The sequence below is a fragment of the Ammospiza nelsoni genome, chromosome 25 (genome assembly GCF_027579445.1).
Source record: "Ammospiza nelsoni isolate bAmmNel1 chromosome 25, bAmmNel1.pri, whole genome shotgun sequence".
Taxonomy (NCBI): domain Eukaryota; kingdom Metazoa; phylum Chordata; class Aves; order Passeriformes; family Passerellidae; genus Ammospiza; species Ammospiza nelsoni.
The window spans coordinates 7,140,176-7,153,312 of record NC_080657.1 but is presented as its reverse complement, the minus strand read 5'-3'; the positions used below and the strand labels follow the sequence as shown (position 1 = coordinate 7,153,312).

At 56.6% G+C, this 13,137-nt stretch overlaps 1 protein-coding gene across 1 annotated transcript; it reads right to left on the bottom strand.

Annotated features, from left to right (window-relative positions):
• Positions 1 to 3,735: 3,735 nt before the first annotated feature.
• Positions 3,736 to 12,888, bottom strand: TMEM200B (transmembrane protein 200B). The gene is made up of 2 exons (XM_059488742.1): positions 12,727 to 12,888; positions 3,736 to 5,480 (listed from the first exon to the last, which is right to left on the bottom strand). The coding sequence occupies exon 2, from the start codon at positions 5,455 to 5,457 to the stop codon at positions 4,183 to 4,185; it is 1,275 nt and encodes a 424-aa protein (XP_059344725.1). The 5' UTR covers positions 5,458 to 5,480; positions 12,727 to 12,888; the 3' UTR covers positions 3,736 to 4,182.
• Between the last annotated feature and the right edge of the window lie 249 nt (positions 12,889 to 13,137).

Genomic DNA, 13,137 nt, shown 5'->3' with positions numbered 1-13,137 from the left:
ATCCTATCCTTTGGGAAGGAGCCACAAAAGCAGCTTTCCTTCATCACCCATCCCTGGTCCTTCCTCATGTCTCCATCCCAGAACTCAACCTGGAGAAGCAGTGTCACATCAGGAGGAGAGAGTTCCCATTAAGTCACCAGCTTATTCCAGCCCAGGCACTTTTCAGGCTGCTCCTCCTGGTTTTGGGGCTCAGCAGCCAGTCGTGTTCCTGGAGGATCAGGGCTGCTCTCAGGGCTCCAGGGGGAATTGCTGTGGGAGCCAGGCAGCCGCGGGTGACTCCATCCCTTCCACCAGGGTCTGAGATAAACAGGATTGAAAGGGAGGGATTATGTTGGCAATGGGCCAGGTTGGACGTGCTGAGCTCAGCTCTGCGCTCCATCGCTGGGGAAACTGAGGCATAAAAGAATAGCCAAAACCAGGTGGGGAATCACCTCAGGTCCTGCAGCAGGTGGGTCAATGGCCTTGGATTCATCCCTGCTCCGTCCCAACCACCCAAAGAAGCACCAGCACAGACTCCTCCAGATTCATGGGCATCTTTTGCTTTTTGTCACCAGCACGGGCAGTGATCCCTGATGGGCTCCAAGCCAAAGCCTCAGAGGTTTGGGCTCCAGCCCCATGCCAGCGCTCAGCTGTTCGGACACATCACACAGATGTTGACAACACTGAGGGAACTTTGGCTTTTGACCCAGGACCAGCCCCAGGGCAATCCATCCCACATTGCTCAGCCCATTTCTACAGTAGGATTAATGTACAGAGCCTTGGGTGCCAGAGAATCTATACAGGACACTCCCAAACCCACAGGAAAAAAAAATTAAAAATAATTCAGCAACTACTCCCAACCTCAGCCCAGCTCCAGCCCCATTCCAGCTCCCCTGGGTACTGGGAAGCAATAGGATGGGTGCCTTTGGCTCAGTGCTGGCTCACTAATGCAGAGAGGCATTTTGTATCACACTCTTGCCCTTTTTTAAAATAGAAATCAGTCCCCTGCCAAAAGGGGAGCACAGCTGCACCCATCACAGCGCTGCTCTGCAGCCACAGAGGGCAGAAGCCACACTCACCCAGCACAGGTCACAGCGTCCCCTGCGCGTCACCTCCCCACACCTCGGCAGGAGATTGATGGCAGCATCACTCACTGCTGGCTGCACTGCAAGTGTGTGCTGGGAGCCCAGCCCTCGCCTTCCCACAGACCTTAAATCTTAACAAGGGCACTCGGGCCAAGCAGATTCATGGCTGTGACCGGCCCCACGCGGGAAGAGGAGGAGGAGGAGGAAGAGAAAGAGCTGAAACCAGCCAATGGCTGAGCCGTATCAGGGAGTGACTGTCCCCAGCTGTGGCTGTTGTGCTCCCCGGGGACACAAGGATCCCCAGCAGCAAATCTGGAGACTCACTGGCACTGTGGTAGTGGTTCCCTCAATCCGTTTTCCCCATTTTATCAAATTTTGGCCCAAACTAAGCTATCCTGTAGCCACGCACCAGCAGAGAGGTCTCTTGGTGCTGGGGGATAACTGCAATTTCCCTTGGTCTCTCCAGCCTCCATCCTCTGGTCCAAGAGACCCCCAGGGTCAGTCCTCGTCAGCCTGGACATGCTGGTGTTGGGAACAATCCCCCAGTTTTCTTTGCTGGTGTTTACAATGAAATTCCCCTCCTGTTGGTAGGAATCTCCTCCTGCAGTGGCACCTCCTGGGGTGGGATGCCCTGGGGGGTGACAACAGCTGGATATTTAGTCCAGAGCGTATCCAGCCTGTTCCTGAGCAGGACAGAAGGTGCCTCCAAGCACTGCCCTTCACAGGCTGTGCAGTGTGGCATCTCTGGGGCTTCCAGGGTTGTTCCACTTCACAACCCTGCAGCCAAACAGTCAATGGAGGGATCCATCCAGGGTGTACATTTTTACTTTTACTTTCTGTTTCTAACCTCACCCTGCCCAGGTCACTCCCAGAACACTGTGAGGACAGCACACATGGCATCCATCCACTGAAACCAGCACTGCTAATATCCCACAAATACTCTGGGAACTGTGTCCATGGACGGAGCTGAAGGTGAGGGATGCACAGATGTTGCTCTTCCCTGGAGAAGGCACAAGGATTCTCACCCTGCCAGATTGATTGACCAAACTGCTTTGCATTTTGAAACGATCCCTGTGTGACTCAGAAATGCCTCCCCTGGAGGATGCTGCTGAGCTGGGAAGGAGGATGGGGCAGGAAGAGGATGGGGCAGGAGGAGGATGGGGCAGGAGGATGATGCTGGTGCAGGGACATGGTCCATGCAGGCTGCCCTGTGGTCCAGCCATTTCCAACAGTTAGACTGAGCCTCAGCCAGAAAATGAAGGGAAAAAATTAAAACAAACACCCCCAGTAGCTTCTCACGTGGCTCCTTGTGGCATTTTGGGCTCCAATTTCTTGCTGCCAGTTCCCAAAGCATGGCCCAGGGCCCAGCATTAGCTCTGGCTGCAGATGGCGAAGCCCAAGTAAAAAGTTATTTTCGGACAAAAACAACCCTCTGGCACTTCCTCTGTGATGCTGCTCCAAGGCAGACCCCAATGGTGACTTTTTCTCATTGCTGTTTATTGCATTGAATCAGAGCCTAAATAATGTTGAGCTTAAGCAGCCAAATAAATAGCTGAGCTTGGGCTGGTATCACTCCCAGAGAATCCTCTGGGATGCAGCTGGACCCAGACTGCAGCTGTGGGTCCCATCTCTGGTCCCTGCACAGGGGAAGTTGTACCCAAGCTCTCTGGGAGGGCTGGCAGTGCAAACAGAGACAGCTTTTCCCTGTAAAGCAGAACCACCCCCATCAAAGCATTGTGGGGGGCTGCTTTTTGGGAGATGAGGGAGCTGGGGTAGAAAAAGCAATTTCCAAATGATTTTACTGGGATGTTTTGATCTGGAGAAGGATGTTGCTCCCAAAGTTTGCAAGGTCTGACACTCTGTGTTCACTTCAGACCCGAGAGGGAGAAGCAGGGACAGGAATAATCCCCCCCCACCCCTACCTCCAAACATTTCATACAGATAAAAGAGATTTCAGTCATCCCAAGAGGCCCTGGTTTTGGGAAGGCAAAAGGCAAAGATCCCATCTAGGCTGCCACAGCCATTTTGAAGCCTCCCGAGTTGCTGGAGAGTAGAGCTGTCCCAGTCCTTCCACATCACTCCAATCCATCCTTCCACATGCCCTGGCATCCCGGGGCTCCTCCTGCCCAAGAGAGCTGGAGGGAGTAAGAAGGGATGGGATGAAGCCCCAGCTCCCTTTTCTCCAGGAATCCACCCCCGTGCTGAGGCTGCCTCTCTGGCCTCATCCCATAGAGCTCCTGCTCCGCATCCAACAGGCACCAAACAACAGAACACACTCTGGCAAAACCAGCACTGACACTCCCCCAACTCTCTGCCCCTTCTATCCTTCCTCCCACCACCTGCATCCTCCATCCCACCAAAACCCAGCACAAACAAACCTAGATCCACTGAGAGGCTCTCAGAATTGCTGCACCCCAGGTGGGCAGCAGCACCTTGCTCACTGCCTGCAATTCCTTGGGCACCTTTTACATCCCTTCTCTCCATAAAAATCCCAAACCCTGCACTTATTGCCTCATCCTCTGAATGTTGAGCAGCTGGTTATGGAGCATCCCTTCTCCGGTGGAGTCTGGGTGGGGGCACAAGGTCTCACGGACCCTCTGGACAGACGGCCACAGGCGCTGCCCCTCCCAAGCTTCCCACAGGCAAGAGGAGGAGGCAAGGCAGGACCACATGGCATCCAGGTAATATTTAATAGCCCTGTTGGGCCTACGTGCTCCGGCCAAGCAAATTTTCTGATGGGTTGAGGCTGGACAAGGGGACATCACCCCCCAAAGCATCTCCCCACCCCAAACCTACTGAGATAAAGTGCTGTGGGGGCTGGTGGGGCTTCACCTGCCCCCATGTCCCTATCCCACAATTTGTGTGGGGTCTCAAAGTGAGGACTCCTCTGGAAAAGCCACCAGAAGGTCTCGTAAGGCCAAGGGCATCCACCCAGAAGGACATCCCACCTAGGCGAGTCCTCACCCAGGAGCAGAGAGTCAGGACCTTCCTCTTGGCATTGGCTTAAAAATGCCACCCCCAAAACCCCTCTTGCATGTGGGGTTTTGGGGTCACTGGTGGGTGCTGCAGGCCAGGATGAGGGACTGGGATGTTACAGTCCCCAAAGGTGCTGGGGACATCAGACCCGTGTGCCCTGCTCCATGCCCACCACCCAGGAGCTGGGCAGGGGCTGGCCCTGGCCTGGGCACTCGCTGGGCTCCAGCAGCTGGTCCGAGGACTCGCCACTGCTCTCCAGTTTGGCGTAGCCCACGAGGCTGACGTGGTCCAGCCGGGGCCAGCTCCGGTTCTTACGGTCCTTGATGGGGGCCACCAGCAGCACCCCCGGCCGGCCAAGGTCCAGGGATTTGGAGTGTCCCGGGGTGTGGAGGTGCACGTCGGGGCTCAGCTCCACCAGCGGCTCCATGCCAGGACAGCTGTCACCCATGCTGATGACGACGTGGCCACCACCACCATCAGCGTCGCGGCCGCAGGGTGCGGTGCTGTCACCGATGGAGAGCTGCGATGTTTTGGGAGGATGCTCAGCAGGGCCCCTCTGTGCCCTCCCGCCAGCCCCCCGTGCTGCCCCGTCCAGGAGGCAGTTGTTGAGTTTGATGATGGGCAGTGTCAGGGCCCCCACGGCCGAAGACAGGAGGGACTCGGCTCCGGCGCCGCGCGGGAGGCTCAGGTTGGCCTCGGTGGAGCGGAGGCTGCGGAGAGAGGCCGCGGGTGAAGCTGCCGGGTGCTGCAGGAACTCGGCCATGGCCTGGAGCCGGTTGGGGCCGTAGCAGTCAGACCACTTGCTGCCAGGGCTGGGGCAGGGCTGACGGGACAGGTCCACCTGGTAACAGCCCTCCACGCACTCAGCGTTGGCCTTGGGGAAGGGCTGGCTGTCCCTGTGCTGGCAGCGCCCATCCTCGGGGCTGGTCCCCCCGGGCAGCCCCACTGCCAGGCTGTAGAGCCCCTTCTGCATCAGCTGCCGGGTCTCCATGTCCCTGTTCTCGTACAGCATCGTGTTGGCGCAGATGAAGATGAAGAGCCCGATGCCCATGATGACAGGGCCGATCAGCTTCAGCTTCTCACTGTGGGGCACGTGGCGCCCAGCCACCACCTCCCTCCTCATGTCCCCCACCACGCTGGTGTTCCCCACGCTGGCCTCGGTGCCCCCGTGTCCCCGGTGAGGCCAGTAGCCCACCACGGCAATGGTCATGCCCACCAGGACCACCGAGATGCCCACCATGACGAAGGCGCCCGCGGGTGAGCGCATGCGGAGCCGCCCCTTCAGCGGGGGCTCCGTCGGGGGCTGGCGCCGCAGGCGGCCCCGGCGCCGCGGGGGCACGGGGGGCACCGGCACCTTGGGCCCTCTGTGCTCCGCTTCCCGCATGGGCCCGTTGGATTCGGCGCTCCCTGCAGTCATCGTCTCCGGCGCAGCCACAATTCCTGCACGATGGGAGGAGAAAAAGGTGAGCAGGCATCATTGGGGGTCCCTGTGCCCGGGATGCTGGAGCACGGGCACCACAGGGACACTGGGAGCATTGGGATGCCAGGAGCACAAGGACATCAAGCCCACAGGTCACACTAGGCAGGGATAAGCAGCTTCACTCTGCCCAGCTCCCCTCTTTCCTCAAGTCACTTCTCTCTCCCCAGTGAGGAGTGAAGGGCTGAGGCACCCCTTCCAACCACGCTCCCAAAGCCCCCAAACTCATCCCTCTGAACCCCTGAGCTGCGCAGGACAGCTGGGACCCTGCTGTGCCACACCCAGCACGGAGCCATCGCTGCCATCGCAGTCGAAGGGACCTGTCCTAGGTCACCCCAGCCCTGCGACACCTGCAGAAGGTGCCACTCCCAGTCTGCCACAACAGCAGTGAGGGAAGGGGCTATTTATTCATCTGCTGGGGAAACTGAGGCACCTGGAAACTCAAATGAAAGGTCTGACACAGCCACACCACCCAGAGCACTGTGAGTGAGGATCCAAGCAGGACCTAAAAACTGAAACCAACATCAAGTGACTCATCAGACAGCAGGACCCAAAAATTCATGGAGAATTTAAGCTAAAAGAGCTGTTTTTCCCAATTTTCTGCTGTCTCCTACTTCCTCTGACCTGCTCAGTGCATCCCCAGGGTCCTACCCTCACACACACTAACATAAAACTCCACATCTAGGGATTTACAGCGCATGGTACGTCATTTTATCCAGAACTTTATTTCCTAGATGAGCAAAAAGGTGTGGAAGCTGCAGCCCAACACAGCAGGTGACCAGCCTGGCAGGAAGCACCAGCTGGGCTGGCACGATTGTGCTTGGGATAAGTGGAACCCTGGGAAGCTAAACCAGGCCTTGAACAAGTCCCAGACCAAAAACATCTTTAAAAAACTATAAATAAGCTGATGCTGACAGGAATCCGTGTCCTCACAGCGTGGTGCTGTGTGCCCAGCCATGGCTGGCAGTGGGGCTGGGGCAGGACGGGGTGTCCGCGCACTCGCCTGCGTGTCCTGGCACTGCCAGCATGGAAATGCTGCCCAGGCCATTCCCAAAGGAATATCCCAAAGGGGATGTGAGCAGGGAGAGCTACAGGGTGGCCCCCAGCCAAGGGATGCTGTGGGAGGGGGCTTGTCACCCCACTGCATCTTAAACTGTCAAGAAAAGCATTTGGACAATACAATCATGGATATCGAGCAAATCAAATCCAGAAACCAAACCCAAGGAGAGCCCTGCAGGAGAAGAGAGGAGGGATGACCACTCTAATTTCACTCCTCAAGATGAATGAAGTACTGAGAGCCAGTGACCAGCACCCAAACATCAGAAAAATACTACTTTTTTCCCAGTTAATCATCTTAAGGTGTTATTAGCATCAGAGAGAAGGAATTAAAAATATGAGATCCAGGATGACAGCTTGTTCCTGGCACAAGGCTGTCAAACTGACAACTCGAGTAAGGTAGATTTAAAGGGAAAAAAAAATAAAGTCCCAAACAAACCAGACCAAACCCCAGGCCACTGCTGAGTGGGGTGTTAAGGCTTTCTGAAAAATAAGTTGATAATCCCACATGGCAAAAGGAGAAACATAATAAAACCAAGGTAATGTTCATCCTAAAAAATGAGGCTTTAAATATTTTGGTATTAAAGGGAATCTACTGGACACTTGAACACATCCCAAAGACTGTGGGCTTTTTGCCTCCAAATGCCCTGACTAAGGTTATGTCTCAATTTTCTCTAATTGCCATCTTAGCTTCAAACTCTCTTAGTTTTTACAGCAAACTCTTTAAATGCCTTGCTGGCTACTTAGAGATTAAGAAGAGAATAACCCTCTACATTGCAAGAGAAAGCTCTTGGACTCTGACTGGGGGGAACATGACCCCCACAGCTCATGACCCCAGACTCACACTGAACACACTCCTGTTTTATAAAACACTCCTGTTTTATTCTGGAGCCTCAGCCATGCCTCTTTAACTCCAATTCCTCTAACCTCTCTAGCACCGCCCCCTCTCCATGTGGAATCAAGACCAGTTCCACAGGGACCAGGAGCATCCCTGATGTCCCACCTGTGGGTACAGAGAGCCTCCCATGGGGACAACAAGCTTTGCTGGGGTCCTGCCTGTGAGGACCATGAGCACCTCCCAAATCCTGCCTTGTGAGGACTACACATCCCCTGGATCCTATTCAGGACAATGCTTTGGATCTAGGTGATGTTCACCGGGGCTGCACCAGGCTGCTCTTGCCACACTTTAGCTCCGGGTACAGTCTGGAATTCATCTCAGGCTGCTTGGGAAGGGGTACAGGAAGATGAGGGGCGCCCACCCACCCCACATTCACAGGGTCCAGACCACACCGAGGCTGAAACAATCCCCCTCCCACCTCCTCTCCTCTTCCCTGAGGCTGAAACAATCCCCTTCCCACCTCCTCTCCTCTTCCCTGGGCACAGGGACAGAGGTGCTGGCAGGGGGGACAGGCAGATGCCACCAATCTGGTTGCAGGTGGGGAATCCCTGCCCAGAGAGCCTGTCCCTTATGTGCCCACTGCCGTGTTCTGAACTTGGGAGCATTTCCCTGCTCATTGCTGGGGCTGGCTGCTCCCAGAGTTCAAAACCATTATTTTTATTAATAGAATCCCCAAGGTTATATAACCCTTTTAGAAAAAATAAATTAAAAAAATACAAAAGCCAGCGCTGCCATTCCCTCCTGCGCCCTGCAGCCGCCGGCAGTGCCGCGGATGGATGGATGGATGGATCCCACGCGGGAGCAGCGGCGCCAGACACGGCCGGGGCGCAGAACGGGGCTGGGACAGCCCGACCAGGCTGGGGACAGGCAGGGGCTCACTGCTCCTCGGCATGCCTGGCCGGCCCCGAGGCGTTTGTGGCTCACCAGGATGAGCTCTGAGGTTTCCATTCCCGGTGGGAAGGAATGACAGTGTGGAACTGTAAATGTCGTTCTGGAGCGGGATGAGCACTGCTCTGCTGCCAGGTTAAGCTCCCAATCCCCACAATAAGCTTGACATTAAAATAAACCCAAATATTTCTCTAATCCCTCCCATCACGAAGGCACATTGCTGGCTCCACCCTCCCACCTCAATCCTCTCTGGCCGCCTTTGCAGATTGATTCTCCTAAAATGTGACACTAAATCCCAACGCATCTGACAGCAGCAGAGCTGGGTGGTGGTAAAGCCGAATTTGGGAGACGTCCCTCCTGCAGGCAGATCCTCAATTCCCCTGGGTGTCCCTGGGATGCTCTGCCCCTACCATGACCACACTGCCAGCTTGAATTTGCAGCATCAAAGGCTATCAAAAAGCATAAATGGCCACCAAATCTCCCTCTGGATGAGGGAAGAGAGGCTGTAACAGCATCTGGAAGTGCCACTCCAGTCCTGTGCCACAGGAGGTGCCACCCAGTTCAGTGATGTGCTGGAGATGCAAAAATGCCATATGGAAAAGGGCCAAGTGCAGGCAGCTCTGAGGTCCTTCTCCTCGCAGGTTTATCCCTCTTGCCAGTTATCCTTCCAGGAGCTTTTTCTTTTCCTTGGCCCACACCTGGAAAGGGCTTCACTGCAAGACAGCATCCACCACACAGAAGGGAATCCAGCATCTCCCTGGGGAGAGTGTTCCCATGGCTGCCATGCCCCATGCCAGGCTGCAGGGCACAATCCCATTCAGCACCCAGGATCCCACCCTGGATGCAGGATCCTGTGGGTCCTGTGCAGGGCATCACCCTGGCAGCTGGCACAGGAGCAGCCCTTGCTGTAATGAACACCCAAGAAATGCCCAACAAACAGAAAATACCTCCGCTTTCTTTTTCTTTTCCTAAAGTACTGTGACTTTAAAGATGCTCTCCTGATTTTGGGAATAAACTGGTTTTGCAATTCACTGCTATATCAGCCAGCAAAACCTGCAGTGTGTCTAAAGGCTACAGCAACGGGTGAGACCCCAAACCAGCAAGCACAGCCCAGACCCCTCTGCCTCATCCAAGTCCTGGGGAGCCTATGACCTCCAAGCCCATGGTGGCTGAGCTCCCCAAATCCCTCCCCACAAGGAAAGGGGACCCAGGCAGACAAGACCTTCTGGGAATGAGGCTGAATCGCGCTGCTGGAGCCCCCCCGGCTCTCCCACCCACAGGGAAGTTATGGAGAATGGGAATGACAGTCTGCACTGAGATGTGTTGCTTAAAAATAACTCCTTTTCAGCCCAACCTCCACCACCGCCCCCGGCACGGGGCAGGAGGCGACCACAGGAGCAGAAGCCAGGCACCAGCTCCTTCCCCAGCCCACCTCCCATCCTGCAGGAGACCGAGGCCAAGGCCAGCAGGGGAGCAGCAGCGATCCCAGAGCACGGGGTATCCCTCAGGCTGGATACTCTGAGCCCCCATATCCCCACCTGTGAAGTGCCTCCTCCTTCCCTAGTTCTCTGAGTTCACTTCAAGTGCCCCTCCTTGGCTACACATAAAGGTCTCCAGAGAGAGGGAACAGGAGAAAAATCTGCCAGACATTTCTGGGGGTTTCCCAGCTGGAGCAAACCCTGTCACCATCCCAGCATCCACTGGCAGCTCCCAGTCCAGAGCCTCCCCTGGGCTCATTCCCAAGGAATAAAACCTCCCTGTGTGAACCTGACACAAGTGTTTCCCAATGCGGTGACAAAATCCGTGGCTCCAGCTCCAGCTTTAGCTGGGGACATCCACTAATCAACCATAATTAATTAAGTTCCCTCACATAAACTTTCACATAAACTCAGTAACACTAATTACCACAGCATGGGAAGGATTATCCCCTTCCCAGCAGGAATCACCTTCTGGTCCTACACTGGGAGTCTTGCTGGGGTTGTGACAGATTTTCACCTTTGCTGCAGCGCAGAAGATGCCGGGATTGACAACCCAAAAGTCAGAAGTGCCCCGTATTCCCCTCTCTGCAGCACAAAGACCTCGGTTTTCCCAGGTGAAGGATGGGATGGAGGAGAGATGAACACAAAACCACCTCCACCAAGCACCTATCAACAGGGGCATCACCCCCACACCTGGCCCAGGGTGTGGAGAAGCATCGTGCCAGCTCCCCATCATCAGGTCACACGTCCCAGACAGTGGTCGGGAGCCACCAAGGCCACCACTGTTCCTTGGAATATGATTCAGGGAAAGATGGTACAGGGGTGATACGGGGACACACGGGTCTCTCCTTTTGCTTTCCACCTGTGCTTGACCCCAGGCGAGAGGGTCCTGATGGGCAAATGGGATGTGAGGACTCAGAGCCATCAGTACCACCACCAGCTCCAGCTCCATTCACCTTGAGTTCCCCAAACTCCTCCGTGCTCCTAAAAAATGGGGCCATGCTCTGAACGCCTCTCTAACCCTCAGGCAAAAGAAAGTGTGTGGAAACATCCCACTGATTACTAATTATCAGAGCTTGCCTTACCCAGATTTGCTCTGCTAATTAGACTAATCTCCATGGCTGGGAAATGAGCCACAGTCACCCATGGTGAGGAGCTCACGCAACTTGGACATTGCTTAACTCTGACATGTCAGACCCCTGCAATGGGATTGTGACTCCTGGCTGCGTCTGACAGGCCATTGTTTAAAGAGACAATGAAAATCCACACATTTGGTGTTTCTCCCTCAAGCCAGTGCTGAAATCAGGACATCTGCATTGCCCAACTTTTTTGATAGGAACCAGATGCAAATAATTAATAAATCCAAATTCAAGATAATGCAGACATCTAAATTTAAATGGAGAGAGCTCTTTGCTCACTTGGAGGAGAGGGAGGAGTGAGGGGCTCAGAGGGACTTCCTGGGAGAATTCCTGCTTCTGGAAGTGGTGTGGGGTGGCAGGGTATCCGAGGATGCAGGCTGTGAGCAAGCACCTTGCAAATCCTCGCAGACAAGAGAAAAGGCAGGAGAGTAAAGGAAAAATCCATAGGCTGAGATTTCCAGGGAATTAGGACCAAACTCTGAATCTGGCACCTTCCCTGCTGCTTCTTTGAAAAATCCCTGCCAGCAAGGAGGGAGGGGACGGGATGGAAGGATGCAGTCCAGAGGCTGCCCCCCTGCTCCCAGGCATGTCCCAAGTTATCCAGGGGGGTACAGACACACAGATCCCATCTCCCGCTCCACAGGCCCACATCACACCCGGCCTGCAAGCAATGAAGTTCCCAACTGTATTCCCAGCTGGTATCACTCTTAACTCCCAGCTTTTTAACTCCCATCTCTCCTACTCTTTACCCTGCAAAAAACATACCTTGCTGATTTCCTGAGCAAGGATCCAAACCCACCAAGAGGTGAGACAGAGACGTGGGTCTGGCACGGTCGCTGACCCCTCTGTGCCATGAAGCTCAGACCCTTGCGCACACAGGCCCTCCTGACCCCAAACTCCAGGATCTACTGGGATAATTTCCACCCACTTCTCTCTGGAGTGTCCACATCAAACCCTATGTGGGGATGATCTGCGGGGCTACTCCTCACCCCAATCCTCTGCCAGGAGCCTCGGGAATTGCAAAAACTGCTGGCATTGGGCAGTTCTGTTCAGCTCCCGGGTTTTGGCTGTGTGAAGATGCGTGTGCCTCTGTGTGGGCTTGCACAGGACTGTGCGTGCACATCTGTGCACAGCTGGTTGTGCATGCCAGTGTGTATGTGTGGTGTGTGTCTGTGTGCGTGTCTGCGTGAGCTCGGAGTCTGTGGGAGCAGATTTGTATCTGTGGGTACACTGTGCCTGTGGGTGCCTGGTGCCCCTCAGTGTGCAGAGCCTGTGGGTGCTCGGTGCTGTCCATCCATGGGTGCCTGGGGGGTTCCTGGTGCCTGCCTGTGGGTGCCCGGTGCTGTCCATGGGTGCGCAGGGGTGCTCAGTACGCAGTGCCTGTGGGTGCTCGGTGCTGTCCATCCATGGGTGCCCGGGGGTCCCTAGTGCCTGACTCTGGGTGCCTGCTGTCTGTCCATGGGTGCGCAGGGGTGCTCAGTACGCAGTGCCTGTGGGTGCCCGGTGCTGTCCATCCATGGGTGCCCGGGGGTCCCTAGTGCCTGACTCTGGGTGCCTGCTGTCTGTCCATGGGTGCCCGGGGGTGCTCAGTGCCTGCCTGTGGGTGCCCGCTGTCTGTCCATGGGTGCCTGTGGAAGCTCAGTGCCCGGCGCGCATCCCGCCGTGGTCTGTGTGCCCGTGGTCTGTGGATGTGGCTGTGCACGGCCGGTGCCCCGTGTCCCCCCCGCGGTCCCCCCGTCCCCGCACTCACCGGCGGCCGCCGAGCCGTGCGCCTCCCGCCGGGGCCGGGGCCGGTGCCGGTGCCCCGGGGGCGGCGGGCGCTGGGCTCCGCCGCCGCGGCCGGGGCCATGGAGCGGCGGGAGGCAGCGCGGTGCCGCGATCCCAGCCCCGGCTCCCCGCTCGCCGCCGCCGGGACGTCTGGGCGCGGGCAGGGGGGGCGGCGGGTTCCGCCCGGCCCCGGGTCCCGCCCCGGCCCCGCGGGGGGCGGAGCGCGGCGGGCGCGGGCGGGGGGGACGGGACGGGACGGGACGGGACGGGACCCCCCGTGCCCCTCCCGGGCCGGGCTCCGCGGGGCCGGCCGCCGCTTCCCGGCCGTGCCAAAGTTGCGATCGCGGTGCGGCATCGATGGGGTTTGGGATTTTCCCGGCTCCGAGCGGGGCCG

Excerpts from the sequence above, each read along its gene's own strand:
- TMEM200B (XM_059488742.1), bottom strand. The coding sequence starts at position 5,457 with ATGACTGCAGGGAGCGCCGAATCCAACGGGCCCATGCGGGAAGCGGAG.